The 21,222-nt window shown below is 34.3% G+C and overlaps 2 protein-coding genes and 1 long non-coding RNA gene across 4 annotated transcripts in view; 1 reads left to right on the top strand and 2 right to left on the bottom strand.

Annotated features, from left to right (window-relative positions):
- LOC107066250 (dachsous cadherin-related 1) overlaps window positions 1–4,514 on the top strand; it is a 47,631-nt gene extending 43,117 nt beyond the window's left edge. The window contains exon 16 of the mRNA XM_015320721.2: window positions 59–4,514. Within this exon, the coding sequence (XP_015176207.2) occupies window positions 59–2,384 (2,326 nt within the window). The 3' untranslated portion in view covers window positions 2,385–4,514. The remainder of the gene's footprint in view (window positions 1–58) is intronic.
- Eaat2 (Excitatory amino acid transporter 2) lies at window positions 4,363–17,891 on the bottom strand. Of its 2 annotated transcripts, none has more exons than XM_015320645.2 (11): window positions 16,551–17,891; window positions 13,620–13,745; window positions 13,320–13,527; window positions 12,713–12,755; window positions 12,374–12,627; window positions 12,054–12,287; window positions 9,226–9,420; window positions 9,019–9,153; window positions 8,830–8,938; window positions 8,628–8,746; window positions 4,363–7,882 (listed from the first exon to the last, which is right to left on the bottom strand). In XM_015320645.2, exons 1-11 carry the CDS (start codon window positions 16,723–16,725, stop codon window positions 7,834–7,836), a joined length of 1,647 nt encoding a protein of 548 aa, XP_015176131.1. In that variant the 5' UTR covers window positions 16,726–17,891; the 3' UTR covers window positions 4,363–7,833. The 2 variants fall into 2 exon arrangements, with proteins under 2 accessions (XP_015176131.1, XP_015176132.1); XM_015320646.2 differs by having other exon boundaries at window positions 8,612–8,746; window positions 16,551–17,883.
- Window positions 17,892–19,546: 1,655 nt separating this feature from the next.
- LOC107066238 (uncharacterized) lies at window positions 19,547–21,196 on the bottom strand. Its single transcript, XR_016177380.1, has 3 exons — window positions 21,058–21,196; window positions 19,817–19,894; window positions 19,547–19,720 (listed from the first exon to the last, which is right to left on the bottom strand). It is a non-coding gene; the product is annotated as an uncharacterized LOC107066238 (long non-coding RNA).
- Between the last annotated feature and the right edge of the window lie 26 nt (window positions 21,197–21,222).

Genomic DNA, 21,222 nt, shown 5'->3' on the forward strand with positions numbered 1-21,222 from the left:
TACTATTATTTCACCAACTAGTTCAATTATTTAAATCTTTCTTTTTTTGGTTTTTTAGGTATACACTTAAACTTGGTTCGAGGGATGAAAACACAACAATGGGTTCCTTGGTAGGAGATGAACTTGTCACAGTGACAGTTATCGTCGAAGACATAAATGACAATTATCCAAGCTTCCTTGAAGAACTTTATCAAGTTTCGATTAAAGAAGACGCAGCATTTGATAGTACAGTGGCCATGTTACATGCCAAGGATGACGATTTAGCTGGCACCCCAGCAGCCACTTTGACGTATGATATCACGTCAGGAAATGATGCGGGACTCTTTCGTGTTGAGAAAAATACTGGTGCTATTTTGGTTAATGCAACTCTCGACTGCGATTTAGAACCAGAGATTCATAATCTCGTTGTCATGGCATGTGACAGCGATCCTTTGCTACCTCTTTGTGCTTTGGCAAGATTAAGAATTCGTTTGGAAGATGTGAATGATAATTCGCCTAAATTCCCTGTTTCTGAATATTTAGAATTCGTTGGTGAAAATGAGCCAGCTGGTACAATCGTTTTCTTGGCAAGAGCATCCGATCTTGATCGAGGAATATTTGGCTCGTTGAATTATTCGATCGTATCAGCAGCTGCAACTGGATTTTCTGACATCGACGATAGTTGGAAACTTTTTGAAGTTGATGCCAAATCAGGAACTGTTACTACGTGTGCTACGTTTGATTATGAACAACGAAATCGTTATGCGTTTACATTGCGAGCAACTGACATGGGTGGTCGTACGGCAGCAGTAAGAGTTAGAGTGGAGATCGAATCTAGGGATGAGTTCTTCCCTCAATTTACCGAGAAAATGTACAAATTTGGAATTCGAAGTGGTTCTCAGATGATGCCGGGTACTGTGATAGGTCACGTAACTGCTACCGATCGTGACAAGGGACCAGATGGACGAGTGGTTTATCAATTGACATCTCAACATCCTTATTTTAAATTAAATCGAACTACTGGTGCGTTAATTATCAAACAAAAATTAATACATATGGATATGGATGTTGAAGGGTCTTCTAGATTAGTAGTAAGCGCCAGTTCCGGAAGACAAGGTTCTCTGTCGAATAGTACTGTAGTAGAAATCACTTTGGTTGATAACGACAATAACGATTTCAGAGGAGTAAGTGCTACAGCAATACCAAATGATATTGGATCGAATATGGCCGTTGCCGCATCGAACGGTTTACCTGATTGGGCTCTTGGTCTTTTGATAACTTTACTTCTTTTGGTTCTCGCATTTGGCGCTGTATTTTTGTATTTTCACTTGCGAAATCGTCGTCACAAAAAGCCAGGAACAAAGCCAGGTTTAAACGGAGAAAACAACGCCACTGCCTCCAACAGTTATGTGGATCCCAGTGCCTTCGATACTATTCCAATAAGAAGCGTCGTTGGAGTAGGTGGAAACGGAAATGGAGGTTCTGCTGGAGGTGGTGGCGGAGGAGGTGGTGCTTCGTGTCAATTCGCACCACCCAAGTACGATGAGATACCACCTTATGGAACTTCAGGACAATCGGGTCAACAGCAAGCTACATCTGAACTCTCGGGTAGCGATCAATCAGGATCATCGGGACGAGGATCAGCAGAAGACGACGGTGAAGATGAAGAAATAAGAATGATCAACGAGGGACAACAAACGGGAGACTCAGCAAGCGATTTGTCCGTTCACAATACGCAGGAGTATTTAGCGAGGTTAGGTATCGTTGATCCACCAGCTGGTACTCCAAGAAGACCACCAGAAGCTCTTCCTTTAGATAGTCTCCATTTATTTGAAGATGAAGCTGCGACGGAAGCAGACATAGCTACATTAATATACGGAAAAATCGGCGAACCTGGAAGACCTACGTCTGGTCTGGAAGTACCTGGTGGACCCAGCATGAACGGTTCCTTAAGTTCCATTGTTCATAGTGAAGAAGAACTTACTGGGTCTTATAATTGGGATTATCTTTTAGATTGGGGTCCTCAATATCAACCATTAGCTCATGTTTTTGGTGAGATCGCTAGGCTCAAAGACGATGCTGCCAGCGTACAAAGCGGAAATTCTGGTAGTAGTGGTAGAGCCAAGTCTGTACATAAAGCACCACCGCCACCTCTTTTAACTTCTGTTGCCCCAAGATCCTTGGCAGCTCCAGCCTTGGCCAGAGCTATCTTGCCAAGATCACCAATCAGTCACGATGCTTCCACATTCCCTTCGGCAGCTCTAAGTCCAAGTTTCTCACCATCCTTGTCACCATTGGCTACTAGGAGTCCAAGTATCAGTCCTTTAGTTCCACCTACAACGCAGAGAGCCAGTCAAAGTGCCAATAGAGGTATCCCCGTTACCAACACTGAATTAAGGATCTAAATTAATTACTTTCTAAATTTGTGTGGAATAATATTAGTATTGTTATATTGTATATTTAAAGTTTAATGGCTAATGGCTGTTTTCATCGAAATCAATAACTTTATAGAAAGACAGTGTAAAGGAACATTTGTATACTAATTAATTTGAACAATTGCTGGAGACTCTTCGTTAAAACAGATCAAACGTGATAGTTTCGTATTGATTATTGGGTGCTGTTGGATAACGAAGATTGTATCACGAGTGAAATGTTTTTAAGTGAATGAATGTGTTTTTTAACTCCTTGTATGAATAATACATAATTTCTAATCGAATGTAATAGAATTTTGTTATTATAAAATATTGTAATTTAAAAAAGGAGTTTAAACATTTTCTTCAACGTTACTGTTTTCCGTTTAAATGAACTTGTATTTAAAATGTAAAAGAAGAATCTCTTTAGTAGATAATAATTTATAGATTTTTATTCGTAAAATCATGTATGTTCGACGACAAAAAAACAAACAAAATAAAAACTGGATGTGTTGTATGAATGTAAATCTGATGATAAAGAGAATACGCGCGAGAAGAAGACTGATCGCATTTTAAAAAGAGTTCTCAATAAGATTGTATTAATGTATAATAATTATCTCGATCGATAGTATAATAATAAAAAAAAGATAATAATACTCGTGCGAATATTGTAAATACGATAAATAGTATAAACGTTTAAGTAGACGTGTAAATAATTAATTCAATCGACGAAATCGTAACGAACTCGCCGTTATAATCAAAAACAAAAAAAAACAAAAAATATGAATTTCAAACAAAAGGTCTAGAGACTGTTTGTAAAATAGAACAAATAAGAAAAGAAGAAAAAAATTACGATCACAACGCGTTGAACGAAAATTAATTACGCTTTTGTACAGTTAAAACTAAATTCTTGTAATAATTTTTAATTATTTCTATAACGTAGAGTTCAAAATTCAAAATCGGTAGCGTATTTTTTCGTCGAACTCGTTGTGCTCGTTCGCATAATCGATTTAATGAAAACTAACGCATTGTCGTGATCGTACTGATCGCTATTAATTAAATATTCGCGACAATGTAACCTCCAAAAGCATCCCTTTTTTTCTTTTAATATCTCTTTTTGTTCATTTCTTTTCTCTCTCCCTCTATTTCTCTTTTCTTTATTTTTCTCTCATCCGGTTCTTGAAAAAAATCTCGATGTAACGAGAACCGGTTGTTTCATCTTGTTCAAGTAAATGAATATACATACTCATCAGCGAATATAGATAATTTCATATTTTGTATAAAAACAAACGTTCTCTCATTCCATTGTACAAAGACTCTTCCGAGCCGAAAAAGGGCCTACTTCATGGTGGGCTTTAATTAAATGAATTTTTTAACAAAAAAGAACACAATCACTTGTACTTACTTTCCTATTATCATCACAGACCCCTTCCATTTTCAATTAAAGGAGATTTAAACTTTTTCAAAGAAGTCACCACTACTAATTGATGAAAACAATAGGTGAAGACAAGGTAAAGGATTAATTAACAATCATCAATTTCTCCACGTACAAACCTGTATTTTATTATACAACACGTTAAGATGTTATATCTATATATTAACACGTAGTCTTTGAATATCTTGATAATTTGATAATAATTACTTATTTATTTATTTTTATTTTTGTTCCTGTTGTTGTTGTTATAGTTGTTGTTGTAGTTTTTGCGTTTAGTATGTTACTTTTAAATTATTCATTTTAAGAACACAGACAGAACGAAATTTGTTCTTTCATATATATATATATATATATATATATATATATATATATATATATATATATATGTATATATTATTAAGGTATACTGCACGCGAGCTTAAAAGGAATCATGTCCGATAATAATCTTGTAATCTGAACACGTTTTGTTTGAATTAAAACGTGCAAAATGTTATTTAAATATGTGTGTTTATAAGAATTCAAATGAAGAAATCGATCGAGATCGGAACACCGGTTTTATTTATATCTAAAATTATTTTCGAAGCTTTCGTAACGTGTGACAAAAAAAAAGAAGTGATCATTGGTCTCTAATCAATACCGTGTACACCGGTAAAGCGTTTGTTTTTTTTTTTTTTTTTTTCTTTATAATAGTACAAATCGAGTTGGCCAGCTTGCATGAAAGAGTTATTCACCAAAAAATTCAAAATAAAATAAAGAAAAAGTAAAAGAAAAAAAAAAGGAAAAAGAAAAGTGAAACTCGTCTCGTTTGAAAAATTCATACGAAATTGAAACAACGTACGTACCACCTACGTAAATGCTACGTACTCGAAATATTTTGTACATTGAAACAGCCTCTACGATAAAACACGTATCGACCTACCTATTTAACTTGTCTAAACTTAGCGAAACCTTATAGGAATCGTTTACCCATAATAATACATTATGCCGATGAAAAAGACGATAATATTTATCGTATGGCGTGTCCAGTCTTGATTATCGGTCCCACCGAAATGGGGACCTAACTAATTAACTTTCTTCCTTTCTTTCTCTCCCTCTCTATCATACTCTCTTTCACTTTCACTCTAAACCCTTTCGCTCCATTTCTCTCACTCTCTCTCTCTCTCTCTTTCTCTCTTTCTCTCTTTCTCTCTTTTTAACATCGAGATAAAAATTGCAATGGTATTTTCTGTTCTCGGACGAAATACTAACGACACTTTTCCTTCCTCGATATAACTCGTGAACGATGATAAAAGTGGGATGCATATGTTGCTGGTTTTGTTCTCTTTCTTTTTTTCCTTCCATTCGTTTAATCATTGTATGTGTGTGTTTATATATATATATATGTATGTATATATATATAATATATATATATATATATGTTTGTAGTGTATATATATACTTGGAAGGCGAGCTGTCTTATATATATACTGTGGAACACTCTAATTACAAAAGTGAGACAGAATAATTATTATCTTGATTGATCGTTGTTCATCGCATTCGTCGCTCGCGAAAAGTTCCAACTGATATGAACAACTTTTTAATCTTTTGAGGAGACTTCATTACTATCTTTTTCAATTTTTTTCTCGTCGATTAATTTACTTATATTATATTTATTAAAAAGTATCCTCTTATTTTTTCCACTCGTTTTCATTCCAAATCGATACTCGCAAGTTTTTACCCCCAGACCCCTTTCTCACCCCCGAAAGTTAATCGAGGATTATAAAGGGTCTCGAAAATGATAGTTAACGCTTTATACGATTAACCCTCTCGTGTTAATTTGACAAACAATTAAACGCGAAACGCGCGATATGACGTTTTATACCTGTATCAGTATTATTTTGAAATCCTCACTTCTCTTCTTATCTAACTCGTCGCACAAAAATCGATTTTAATTTCGATTCAAAAATCCTACACATAATCGACGAGAATGTAAAAAAGTCAACAACGTTTGTGTCCTTTTTGCGATACTTTCTTTCTTTCTTTTTTGTAATCAATTATTTGTTTCTTTTTTTTCTTTTTGATTATCATCATGTACCTTTACTTTTCTTCTGTTTCTTTCATTTTTTGTTTTTACTTTTTTTGTTTTTTATTATACAAGCATCGAATCGTCATAGCCAATGACGCGAACACTACGAGAAAAAGAATAAAAATAAAAGCTAGGCTAACTCTTTTCTTCCTTTCTTTCTTTCTTTCTTTTCTTCTTTCTTTCTTTCTTTTTCTTATTGGTGATAAGAAACAACGACGTCATTTCGTCTTTGCATAAACACCTCGTAGCACCTTTTGCTTATTTTTGTTTTTTTCTCTTACACGACTAGCAGCGCATCGCGGATATGTAATTATACTTAATTACAACGAACTTTGTTTAATATCTTAAGATATCTACGTATAATCCCATCTAATGTGGTGCATTATTCTTTTATAATCATCATCATTATTTTCATCCCCCCCTAAATGGGGAATGAAAATACGATTGAATAATTTGTAATTGCTAAAAACTATCGGACGAGGCTTGTATTTGTTTAATGCATTTTTTTTTATATTATGAATGATTTTTTTTTTGTTTTTTCTTTATGTATTTTTTTTCTCAAAGGGTTCGATGATGCTAAACACACGTTTAACACGCAGGAAACGCTACTCGTTTAAAATGTACATTTGTGTTTAAATCTTAAATCTCACTCTCTCTTCTCACTAGTTTTCACTTACGATGTCTCACTTACTATAAGTATCACTCGCGATGAAATTTTTCTTGTTTATTAATTTGGTTATTGTTGTTTTGTTGTCTTTTGTTTTTCCTAAAACCACTGACACGATTTCTATCGCGTCATTGGCTAGGATCGATCGATCGATCATCGTACGTCGATGATTTAAAATACAAAGTACTAAGATTAATTATTATTCATCATTCCAAAAACATTTTTCTGTAGGAAAACACATTAATTGTTTTTCTGTTTTTTTTTGTTTCTCTTCAAAGAATTAATGAATGATGTGTTTGTGTGTTGTTAAAACGTTAATGAAAATTAATACATCTCAACGACGCGCATTACTTTCATCGCACCTGATCCGAGGGCGCATCGAAATTAAGGCACCACCATTCGACGATGCGAATGATCACTTGTCAAGTGAGACAGACTAAATATTTTTAGTTTTTTTTTTCGCGTTTAATAATCGACAAGTATATTTTTTTTATTTTCATTTACCTGCAAAATTGTCGATCGTTTTTTTATCGTTCCGAAAACTACCGTTTCTTTCGTAGTAACAAGTACCAATTTTAGTTTAAAAAAAACAAACAAGGAAAGAAGAGGAAAAAAAATAAAAATAAAAAAATATAGAAAGATCTATTAGAGAAAAATAGACAAAAAGAAATAAATAGACGGGAAAACGCACTTTCGTAGTATAACACGAGCGAGATTTTTTTTTTACACGCGAATCGGTGCTCCTATAATAATTTATAGAAGCGCATTTTTTTTAAATCTTTTTTTTAAACTTACGTATCTCAAATATTTTTATTGCTACTCTTGTATCGTAAACGCACGAACGTTTCGATACGATATTGACTCCTTTTCATTTTGTTTTTTAATATTTTGTTCTTTTTTAAAATTGTCTTGCGTTCGAACTTTCTCTTTTTTTTTTATCTACCTCTCTTTTTTTCCTGGTCGATCGAATCGCAGTCTAAAAACATTGCTCACTTAAACTCTTTCAAAAAATGGAGAAATAGTAAATCCGTGACTTTTCATAGTCATCCAGTGTCCAAGCCGAGTATCTCTGTCGACATTTTCTTTCTTTTTGGGGGATTGAAAAGTTGGTAACTCTAGTTTAATAAAATTAAATGAAAAATAAATGAAAGGGGGAAAATTAAAGGCACTGGTCGTGCCTAATGTTTAACCTCGCCACTGAGAGTTTGTTTTCTCAATCGATCGGCATATCTCGTTGGTATACCGTATTAAATTGTCTTGCGAGATCGGCCATTAGTCAAACGGTCTCCTCCGTTACACTTCGTGGTATTGGTAGTACGCTGATGCTAAAAACAAACCAAAAAGACAAATATTTCAATGTTTAATAAAGTCTTAAAGAAACACTTTTGATAACAAAGTTAAAACTAAATAGCAAAATTGTTTCCTGATATGAAACAAAACATCTAATGCAACAAATGCAAGACCAAAATGAATCGAATGATTCTACATCGTGTGATAATATGTTCTACATTTATATAATTAATCAAATGAAAGAAGGGATTGAAGAGTTTGTACTGTTGGTACTTGTTAGATATTCATCCAACGATCGATCGATCGATTTACAAATAACAAAACGATAAAGCAGACTTTCATTTATAGGCAGAACAAACAATGGTATTTTTCCACGTAGTTCTAGTCTGATCATTGAACTATAACGTGTAAACTGAATGTTCTTACATCATCACCGTATCGACTTATCGTGTTGTATGTATTTTAAAGCATGTTGTGCAATGATTTGCATACAAGCACACGTGGTGGTGGTGAGTCGAGTTCGAGACTCGTTTTATGAATCGCGTTACATTACCATCGACCTATTATTATTTATGCAATCTGCGATGTAATCAACGACTCTCCAGTTAGAAATAAAAGCGTATTAGAGGATGGTTTGATGATTTAATAAGCATCTGATTTTTAAATGAAAAAAAAAAAGTACTAATCGACAAGCTTGAATAAGTCGATTGGATTTGCAAAGCGAATGTCGTTAATGAGCATATAAAGTGATAGCCTAGCCCTACCAACAAGTTAGTTTACTTGGCGATGCCGGCTATCCTCGTGTCGTCTTGCATTTCAACGACGATAGTATCAGGATCGGGTACCCTGTTAGCCGAGATGCATCCATTGGCTAAGGTTGTGGGCAGTACTGTTTCAGACTTAAAGAAACATCACAAATACCAGTTAGTAATGATACTTAAATATATAATATTGTAATTACCTAACATTTATTGTAACCTACCTGATAAGCTGCTGCATCCAATGCCATTAATTCTTTTTTAGACAATTGTTCTACTACAGCAGCAGCATAACAATCTCCTAACATATTATTGGTCGTTCTTATACGATCTCTGTAAAACATAGTTTGTATAGATTATGTTGAATCGTTGACGATGATATCTATATGCAAATATTACAAGAAAAAACTTACACAAACCAATCGATAGCAAAGAGAAGAGAAACGTCATGAACAGGTGCGTCAATGGCACTCAAAACAACTAGTAGTAAAACTAGAGCTGCACTTGGAACCGAAGCTGAAGAAACGGATGCTGCTGTGGATGTCAAACTACGAAAAAAAGAACAAATTAATTTTTTATGACTAGTTGATTAAAAATTACTTAATAATAAATAAACTTACATAACAGTAATGATCTCCCCGAAACCCAAAATAATCCCGTTCATCTGAGCGATGAAGATACTTGCAACCGCGACGAAGAGTGCGGTTCCGTCCATATTGATGTTGCACCCAATCGGGAGGACGAATCTGGTGACTCTGGGATCGACCCTGAGCTTCTCGGTCATCAGTCGAAAAGTAACGGGGAGTGCGGCGGCCCTGTACAAAGCTATGTTAGAAAAACACCAGGCCAACGTTCTCGTTTTTAATAAAAAAGGATAAATCCGCATGCCCCAGGGTTGACTGCCGATAAGGATCATTCTGGCGTTAAATAAGAGATCTTTTTTTATCGATTAAAAGAATTACTTTCTTTCTAAACGATAGAAATATTTTAGAAATGTATAGTATCATCGTATTATTACATATGCATCTATATAGATAATATTATACGAAATGATTGAATTGGCAGTAATAATAGTAATGATAACAATACGGAGAGGTCATTTCATGCTCACGAAACCGAATGATATGCAAAACGAGTTGACTAAGACTCGTTCATCTAATATCTTTTTCATTTCTAAACGTACGAACGGGAGAAGGATCGAGAGACATCAGAGAATCTATCAAGGACAGCCAGAATGACCGTGACGAAGAACTGAAAATCAAGCGGCATTAATCACGGATTATGATCGAGGTGGCCTGCTAATCGATCCAATTTCCAAGTTGACGTTGAAGTTCATTCAATCTGTAACAGACAATTGTATGTACCTTCATCTGCGGCCATTAAATACTTACCAAGGGCCACCCTCGGTCACTCTCTCTCTCTCTCTCTCTCTCTCTTTCTCTTTTTGTTAGTGTCAACCACCTGCAAAAGGCCGCGTGCAGCGCGTGTTCTAATACATCATCATGATATTCATATAGTCTTTGTTCAGATACACTGATAACTCAGTGTCTCACAGTGTCACAGTGTACGCACAGTTGTGTACGATTCTTTTCTGGAAAAAGTTAATCCACAGAGAAAACAGGTTGAATTAGAGATATGCACTATCGATGAATCGACGTTAACGATGATTATGTCTGAGTGATTAAGGTCCAGGGTGAGGGAGAGAGGAACCAAGGAAAGCTGGAGATCGACCGCTCTGGTTAAACCACAGATTTCCATCGGAGACACTTTGTCTTATTAGGCTGGTAGAAATGAATTCGTGGATTGACGTAGAAATGGTATTTAGAAAAGTGTTTTTTTAGATCTTTACCGAACGATTCTAAATTTACATTAATTTTCGAATCTCGATCGAAGGAAGAACATTTCGAAATAACACTTACAATTTTAGGTTCGAAGAAGGAAAACCGGATTTAATAATATTTTTACGAAACAAATGAAGAGACTTTACGTGTAACACGATTCGTTAATGAAATATTGAAAACATTAAATAATATTTAATATTGATTTTCTTCATAGAAGATTAATGAAATTCTTTTTCTGCGCACCTTTTAATATAAAAGTAATTCTACGTCAGCAATTTGGGAAGGTGGATAGGTTATTGAACTGGAAAAATGATCGTTGCTTCGCGCGATCCGCACAAATGAATGATCGAGATGTAAAATATAATGATCGCACGTGGTCCAGCAGCTCTCGCCAGTCAAGGACGTCCCCGTCAAACCTGGAAGAGCGGGCTCGGCGCAAACAACCAATATTTTTCCAGTTCCTCTAGAAAAATTGTACAAAATGCTAATACTTAGCTAAATAAACGATGAAGATATTATCAAACGTGGAGCCCTCCTCGAGAAGATATTCGAGGAAGCTTCCACGTCACAAATCAGTCCAGGTGACACGGAGTCAGCCGATTTCCGGTTCAAACGACATTAACAATTTTCCTGAAGAGTTCCACCATAATAATATTAAACCTATATGAAAAATGTATTTTTATGCGCGTTACGTGGAAATCTTTCACTCCGTTTTTCCACTCGAACTTCCATAATTTAAAATCGATGGAATTGATCGGAGGAAGTTGGAGTCACGGAGTATCAGGTACCGGTAGTAATCCACATCCTAAGTGCCACCCGGAACTGCATACCTCTCTCCCTTTCTCTCTCTCTCTCTCTCTTTCTCACTTTTTCATGGGGCATGACGAGCTCTCCTCGCGAACAACGCGATAACAATAGAGAGATTGTGTAAAATGTTCTAGGAAGGATGGGAAAGGAGAATTATCACACGGCTAGAATTATACAACGTTTTGTCGATATGAAAGAAAAAAAAAAGAAAAAAAAATACAAACCTAATTGACAAAAGACGTTTTCCGCAAAAAAGGGAAACGATAATTGCAATGACGATAAGATAAAAAATAATACATCTGTTAAACGCCGTATAAATCTCAGGGCCAAATTTTAGGAAATAGGATTCGGGGACCACGGCCTCGTAAAGCCACTCCACTCGGCTGGCTGAAACACATTGTTTCTATAAAAAATCGATTCAAGTCGTTTCGACACGCCCTTCCGTTTCTCGAAAACGTTCACTGTCTTCACGTCGTCATCGGTATATCGTGCGCGTGCAGATTTAATAGGACGATCACCATCACGTAAGAGAGTCACATATGATAAATAGATTACAAAAATTATATTGACAAAGACGATGGGAAAATGATATTTTTTTTTTGTAATGTTGGGAAGAGAAGAAACTGATATTTTTCTGAAGTTCTTTCTGTTCTCTTAAATGATGCAAGGAAACAGAAAAGAAAAAGAAAAGTGGAGAAACAGGATCGAAATCGACAATGACGATGACGACCGAGGCCCCTTAAGGCAGGCGTGATGGGTTCTCTGAAGGTCGGGCTGGGATTCGAAGGTCGACGACTCACGTTGATGCCATGGCGAAGGCGGTGAGTGTACCCTGGGCGAGGCCGGCGTAGAATCTAAAGGGGTTCTTTCTCACGACGGCCAGGTAGATCAACTGCATCACCACCAGCTGATAGAAAAAGACACCGATCACGATCGTGACGATGAACCAGGCTAGCTGCGACATTACCAGCGCCAGATCATTCACACCGAGGACTTTCCCTGCTATTACCGAAGTTATACCTATCGGTGTCATCCTGTTTAATCAAAATCATTTTAATTAATAATTTCATTTCAATTGAATTTTTTTTCTTGTTTTTTTTTTTTTCTAAGATTTACATACCACATTACAGTGGAGACCATTCGCATAATGACCTCGAAAACAGCCTTGAAGAAATCTATCACAACCTGACCCTTTTCACCAAGGGTACCTAGGAAAGTGCCAAAGACTAGACAAAAGAAGACGATGCCTAAAGTATTGGTACCACTTCTATATTGGATCACTCTTATCAGGTCTTCTTCGCCGACTACTTTGACCGACAAACCATCGGTTTGATTTTGTACCGGTGGTTTTCTTGGTACATAAACGGTATGTGCCTTTAAAACAATATCCATTATCATTACCACATTCACATCTTTTGATTTATTTTTCATGAAAATAAATAAAGTAGATTCTTTTTACCTGTTGAAATGCAGCTTGAAAGAGGTTGTCAGGAAACATGTTCCTAAAAATAAAAGCATAAAAAACTATTGAATTAAATGACGTCTCTACACCCAAGTAGCGTTTCTATAAAGAGGACACTTTACGATTCGAAGACTTTGAACAAAACGTTTAGCAGTGCCGCCCATATGACGAAAGATACCACGGACAAGGAAAAAGTGTACTTCGCGCATGAATAAATCACGCACGATCGATGCACATCTATTTTGGTCTCTTGGTTAGTAAATGTAGTGGTATTCGTGATCACAATGACTGTTCTTCGTTTTAATAGTTTTGGCGATCGTGAAACCGAGCGACCTTAATCCTTCAACTTAAAAGCTACGATATTTCAACTTTTTCCCACTTTTTCTATTTTCTTACGTGTTAAATCTTCCATTACTCAACACCTACGACTGTTTTCACGCAATAAACCCGTGTTTTATTTTGGTTAAAAATAAACAAGCTTATCGTATAACAGAAATAAAAGAACGAAATAAAGAATTTATTAGAAATGGAAATGAAATTTATCGACTCCTACGTCTTGGAAAATGTCAGAATGGAAGATAAAAGTAGGACTGTTGTTCATTACCTTCCTAAATCCAGAAGGCTGTCTAAGATGTTGACGGCTCTGGCGTGAGTCGGAAGTGTAATCGATTCCCTGATTCCTGGATTTCCAGGATGAATAACAAGAACAAGGATAACTCCTATTACGGCGTTAAGGAAAGACGTGAGTATGAAATAGACAAGAGTTCGTACGGCTATCATTCCGTTCATCCTAGCGTTCAAACTGGCTGAACCTTTCAAATGAAATAAAAAAAAATATATTTAATAAATAATATTAAATGTATTACTTTGTTGTTGTTGTTTTAAATATATCAATAAAACTTACCTGATATGAGGCTAGCAATTACCAACGGTAGAATCATTAATTTCAGTATTCGCATAAAAAGTTCTCCAGGATAGCTGATCAACATGACAGCGTCTTCGCTAAGGCCCAATGGTCGCAAACCAAATCCTGTAATTATAAAAAATCATTTGTAATGGAAGATACATAGTAACATGGTAAAAATAAATTTCAAAAGAAATTAACCAACTTCTTTTAGATTGAAGTATCTACCTATCGAGATAATTATATCTCTAATTGAATAAAGTTTTTTTTTTTAAATGTAAGATGTTAATTGGTAGAAAGTATTGGTGTACGTTTCATTGTATTTAAATAATAAAAGTTAATAAGATGTACTAAGAAGCTCGTCAAAAATAAGACATTTGATAAATGGAATAATCTTTGAACGAAATGAAAGGATTACCGAAAAAAACGTAGGTGTAAGTGCACTACGTGCATTCTATATGGATTCTAATTCGATATAATATTAAGAAGAAATGGAAACCGTCCTTGAACCTTTCCAAAGGGTCATGTTAAAGATACGAGTTTAAGTAAGATCGAGTTTCGGTAGGAAAAATTAATTAGATGAGACTTTTGAAGGAAACCTCTCGTAGATGATTGACACCTTTTAACGAGATAATGTGACAACGACTAAAGTTTTACGTAACGAATACGGTAATTTCAAACTGGGTCGTCAATAACGTACACACGTAATCAATTTCACCCCCGTCCTATTCGTCCGACACACAGACACATGTTAGAATAGTATTTCTTTTTCTTATGAACATAATCATCGAGAATTTTTCACTACGTTCTCGTTGGCACGAATTCTTATGAAATTCACGATCGATATTACGAAGATGACTCGACGAGCATCGTAGATATGAAAATTAACGAGTAAAAGCCTTGAAGATACGACGAAACGTTTCTATGTATAACTGTTTTTAAAGTGCAACGTGTGTGTGACGTTTCTCTTTTATTATTATTATTAAATTATGATAATAATTTGTTCTACAATTTCGTTTGTATATTTATGAAATTTATAAACTTTAAAAAATTGGTTCTTTTCTTCCTTTTCTCTCGTATAAAAGTAATTAAATATTATTGAATAGAATCATTTGAAAGCGTATAATCGAACGTGTTAGTCTTCCTTACGGATGAAATAAACTTGGAAAATAATTAGCTAAATAAATTTGACTGAATTCTCTTCTCAATGTCTATATTACATGTACCTTTGTAAGTAAAATCTATATCGTTGACGTGGAAATATAAAATATAACTCTCATAAACTTAAGCTTTATTGATCGACGCAAATACCGACTATGCGATATTCTTTGCATAATTATCTTTGTAAAATATACTTTCTCTATTTTCTACGAAAATAGCTCACAAGAGATTATAGTAAGCTTTGATTTGTAATTTAATTTAATATTTATGAACATTCTAGCGACGAAAATCTGATGTCATCGGGTATTGAATTATCAACGAGACCCACGTTGTTTTATTATGAGCTTTCTGTCTTACACTTGATTCATGATCACCAATAATAATAAGAAAAAAAAATAAAAAAACATTCTTTCTAATAATACAAAATTGATACCATTAAAGATGACAACTAAACGATACTCGTATTATTCAGTTTCTCGAATTATGGCTCAGAAATATATTGTCATTAAAATCGTATCGAAGATACAAAGAACATTAAAGTAAGAGTCCACGTGATAAATCGTTTTTACGATATGCCAAGAGCAGCTATATGCCAAGAGAACCAAGGCCAACAGAAATATAAAGAACGGTGTACATATGATCAATCATGAAGAAAAAAAGAAAGAAAAGGTAGAAATAAAAATGAGAGGTGTTCCACTATGTACAATAACGATAAGTATCTGTTGTTTGCTTTAACACACTGTAACGAACTCGATCGAATGCAAAGAAAACATACGAATGCCAATGATAAAATAGTTCATTATTTGGTCATAGATGTACACGTCATTTTCAATAATAATAATAATAACAGTAAAAATACAAAAAATATTGGTGGATATAGCCCGTGAACTTTATCAAATCAAATAGTAGATAGGATCGATTTTGTATTTTAAAAGACCAATACTTGGAAACGTATTATATTTAGGTATACGATAGACAATTCTTTGTAAAAGAAAGAATATAAAAGCAATGTGGGAATTTGAAAGGACAATAACTTTAATGTATATGTACCCAGGCCGATATTCCCTTCTAGTTCTATAGACAAGCAATTACTTATCGACCATACATTTGCATATATGCACTTGGTACTTGTCTTACTTCAACCTCCATACAATCCATTGATTATCGAGAGTACACGTGTGACACGATAGAACTACGAATGGTTCTATTATTTATTTCAACTTATTTCTTTTAGGAAATAAATTCAAACAATTATTAATTAATCAATAATAATTATTTTGTGAATAAATAAAAATGTAAACATAAAAAATCTTTGAAATATTTTATCCGAGTAAAATAATAAATATCGAATAGAAGATGAAAATTTCGAGAATAGATATGACACGTAGCGTAATAACGAGGTGGCAATTATCGGTTACTTTGGCTTCTATGGTAAATCATTAATTCGCACTTTATCCTGCAAAGTAAAAGCCGTTTGACCCATCCCCATCCAAGGTTTATAAATAAACAAATGCGGTTACTGAGAAAACTGTTAGGGTAAAAGATATGCCTTGTTTTTTTTTAATCCTTTTTTTTTAATATCAATAAAGACCTATAGCGTGAATAACAAATCAATCAATCAATCTTATCGCGTTATTATTCAAAAATGTATATTATATCCGGTTAAAGCATAAATAAAATATCCTCCTCAGGGATATTTCGTATGCATGATCAATAAATTGATTGAAATGATAAGGATAAATAAATTTGTGGGGTTGGGGGGATACCTACCAAGGATTACACCAAGAAGTACACCTGACAGAGTGATCATAAGCAAGAGATTCTCCCGCATCCACTTCCTAGTGTCGGCGGTCACCTTGCGGGGACCCTGAGAGGCCGAGACGTCCTGCCCGTCCATCTTGGCGAACAGGTACTCCGAGAAGCGCGCCGAGGACTTCTCCTCCATCTCACTTGGCCGCCAACAAGATGCGGCGTAGGAAGCGGTGGTAACGTTTGCGGAGGAGGCAACCGATTCTGCCGTGCTCCCTTCTCGCGATCTCTCGCGGCTAACGGCGGGGCCCCGGCAGCACCACGACAACGACGGGTTGCCGTTTTGGGAGTGTTGAGATAAATCACTGCGGAACGAGCAATCGCGAGCGCCTACCAGACGTCCCAACAGCCTGCCGGGCTTCTCCTTTCCTCTTAACTCGATCGTTGTACTTGAAAGAATATTCGACACCAATATTTTCACCGACTTCAAATCGTCTTTTTCCTTATTCTCCCTTTTTATTTATTGGATTTATTTGTAATCTTCTTTTTTATTATAGAGAATAGGATTGAATCCTCTCCGAGAAAAGAGAGGGAGTGTGAGAGTGTCTGTCTGTGTGTGTGAGAGACAGATATAAAGAAATACAGACACGAATCGATGTCGTTCTCGATTAATATCACTAATAATACTTTCGTCAATAAATATTTATTTCTTTTTGGATATTTAGTCAAGGAACAAGTTGTATAGTTTTCAAGTGATCTCCTCCTTCACGTTAGAAGCTTTACGATAGGATCGAGAGAATTGCCACTGTTGCACAGGGTCAGTTACCTTCGTGATACCTGCTCGACACCCTCTACCAACGATATCACCCTTCCACCCCCTTCTCTTGTATTCACAGAACTATGATTCAAAAGGTGGTTCCGCCTTCCTTCCTTCCTTCCTTCCTTCCTTCCTTCCTTCCTTCCTTCCTTCCTTCCTCTTGCTTTCTTTCTTTTTTCTTTCTATATTTCCTCTTATCTTCCCTTGATGTGCAATTTACGTCGCTCAACTTTCTTCTTTTCTGTTTTCACTGGTAATTATTTAAATTTCTGGTACGAGGTCGATCCTTGTTTATGACCTTCGACCGAAATGGACCCTCCTGATGACGACTATGCTGCTGACGTAGTAACGTTGTTGATCTTGCACTAGCTTCGATGCGATACTTGCAAAGGATGAGCCCCGACTGGGCCGGTTACCGGCGGACATTGCCGTATTGATTTCCCTGACGACCCTTTCTGTCTTCTCTCACCCTCTTTCCATCCTTCTCTTACTCCCTATCGTGAGCTTTAGCAAACAGGCGCATGTGCGAACTCAGACCGCCTAACTCGGTCGCGATAGAAAACGAGGATACGTGCCGATGCTGATACCTTTTGCTGCTTGCTTGCTAGCTCGATCGCATGACAGGCGAAAGTGAGATGCTACAAATGGAATGAGAGAAAGCTTCGTCACAAAGGAAACGAGAAAGGGAAGGGAGGATTTAGCCGAAGGGCACAGAAAAGCTTTTCATCTTTCCAATGCGTTATTATTGTTTCGAGCCCTATGCGTCCGTCTGTCGAGAATAAGAAAAAGAGACACGTTTTTCAAGTCATCCCTTTATTTTACTGAATAAAGAAATGATACTACGTTTTCTTTTCATTCTTTTTTTATTTTTTTATTCTTGGTTATCGTCGTCGTCGTGTCGTCGTTGTCCTCGTCGTCATCGTCGTCGTGAGAATCTAAGCCGATGGGAATTATTTCATGAATACTCTACGTACCACTCGTTATTCCACTTTTTTTTGTCGATCTTTGTCTTGACTCGAGTTGTTATGTAATATTTGATATATATATATAATGACCCAATTTTTAATCGTCAAGGTTTCTTTTTAGAATTCAACCCCCTTCCAAAACTACCCTATCCCAATTCGGTTCATGATTAGATTGTATTTTCGGTACAATTATAAACTTTTCAATAGTTATATGCATTTACTTTTTGTTCAACTTTTGAAGTTGTTCTGATTGCCTTTTGGGTATTCTCTTCTGATTAAATGATTATAATTTTATTTTATAAGAAGACGGTGTAATTGTCCCCACTTCTGATTTTTTTTGAATTTTGCAATACTTGTAGTAATCCATGAGAAGTAAGAACAACATTCTGTCAATGCATAAGTCTACGAAAAGTTTAGTCAATGCTCGAATGTATCAAAAAAATTTTTTCAATTTACAAGAATCAAAGAGCTACGAAGAAATTAGTCAATACACGAGTCTACGAAAAGTTCAGTCAATGATCGAATGCACGAAAAAAAATTTTTCAATTTTCGAGAATCAATGAGCTACGAAGAAATTAATCAATGCACGAGTCTACGAAAAGTTCAGTCAATGATCGAATGCACGAAAAAATTTTTTTTGATTTTAGAGAATCAATGAACTACGAAGAAATTAGTCAATGCATGAGTCTACGAAAAGTTCAGTCAATGCTTATTAATAATAGCTAGTACCGCTAGATGGCGGCACATAGTCTATCAAGCAGTAAGATGAAGTAATAGCTAGTAACACTAGATGGCGGCACATAGTCAACCAGACGATAAAATGAAGTAATAGCTAGTACTGTTAGATGGCGGCACATATTTTACCAGTCGATAAATATAATTTACTTTTGTTAAATTATTAAAAATTAATACATTGTAAATCATTTTTATATAATAAAAAAAAAGGAATCTTAATAGTATTATAATACTTAATAATAATTTTTACTTCTAAACATGTTATTGTCTAGATTATTTTTTCTCACTGCAGTTGCATTCTATTTGCATAATAATTCACAGGAAATTTCTACAAAATAGACATGAATTCATATAGATATATAAATTTTTCTGGTCTCAGTCGATTCTCAGGAATGTTTTCAAACTCCCAGTAAGATATACAATAATAAATTTAGTACATGTTAAGAACTGCATATTACAATGTGTTTGCACTTGTTTTCTCAATTTAAAAAAAACAAAGATGCATTACTTGTGCATTTCTATTGATAGAATACTACTACATCTGTTTTTTTCCCAGTGTAAGTATAATAAGTGCAGTGTCTCCAAAAAATTTTCATAGTTGTGGTATGGTTGAATTCTTCTTATCATTGTTGAAAGTAACGAGTAGACACTTCCAGTCAAACAATTTAACATCACTGTTGAAAAAAATCATTAAATTAAGGTTATGAAGAAATATTTCTTAAGAGTAATATAATATTCACTTTTTACAAATATCAGTATATTACATTTACCATTTTACAATTCATAATTTTGATTATTTCTTGACACAACAGCTGCATTCTATTTACATAATAATTCACATAGAATCCCTACAAAGAAAATATTAATTAATACAAATTTATACAATTCATTCATTCATATAAAAACTTGTAGAAAGAAAAAGATTTTGTATAATAATAGAATTTCCTAATATAATGTATTTGCCGTTTGTTTTCTCAATTTGTGATAACTATCAGTCTTCTTTTGTATTTCGAGAAGTAAACATCGTCGGTACGTTCATTCCGTGCTGTTATGATAAAATAATATATACTTTCGATTATTTTTCATTTATTTAAACAATATATAGTTTATATATGTTATTTTAATATGATTTATTAAAATTTAAGCAATGTTATAATTGTTTAAATATTACTTATTTTATTAACATTTTATACCTAATATATTCAGTCGTGTTTACATTGTAGTTTATACTTTTTTTGGTTATGAAGTAAATCGTTATACGAAGTGAGGTGTCATAATAAATTTAGAACCAGTGTTTCTTCTGTCATCGCGTTCAATTTTATTATACAAGAAATTTATCTAAAGTTTTTCTTTTTTTCTTTTGTTTTAATAGTTTCAATTGTCTTATTATTTAGTGTTCTGTTGTTATCATTCATGTGAATTGTGAGTATTTAGTTTTTGTTTAATGTAAGAATTTCATTTTATTTGGTTGAACAAAGGTTAGAATAATACTATTACTTTATTTGGTTGATTAAAGGTTAGAATAATATATACTAATCACATCTGCAATTATTATTACAGATAATTTTGTATTATGTATTATTTTCTATTACAGTTAACCTATTGTGACGACTTGGGATTGTTACAAATGTTTTTAAAACATTGTAAAACTTCTTAAATAGCAAGTATAATGTAATACATTATTATAACCATTTAATCATGTTTAAAATTAAAAGGTTTGAATTTGCATAGATGGTTTGTCGTAATTTTTAATAAAAAAGTAATGAATGATCAAAAGTCAATATTCTAACATTAATATTTGAAAATAAAGATATTACTTTTATAAGTATATGTATTATATATAGTTCTAAAAAGTATTATAACAAATATAAATAATAATAGTATATATATATATATATATATTAACAAAGAAAAATGAGAACTTGGTTAGAGAAATTATTTTAGAATTTATTAAAAAGTTTTTATGAAAGTATAAAAATTGCGTGCATGTAAATAAGTTGACACACTTAACCTCATTTTTTATTAATTAGGTGAAATTGTAAAATAATAATCGTATATAATAATTATAATAATTATTATTAGAAACGGATGCAGGACGAGTGATAGGAGCTTGTCACGTAACAAAAGAGAAAGAAAGAAAAAGAGAAAAAGAAAATCAACAAACGTCCGATTACAG

This window comes from Polistes dominula, unplaced genomic scaffold, assembly GCF_049000335.1.
Source record: "Polistes dominula isolate Pdom_NZ unplaced genomic scaffold, Pdom_raw_medaka contig_16, whole genome shotgun sequence".
NCBI lineage: Eukaryota > Metazoa > Arthropoda > Insecta > Hymenoptera > Vespidae > Polistes > Polistes dominula.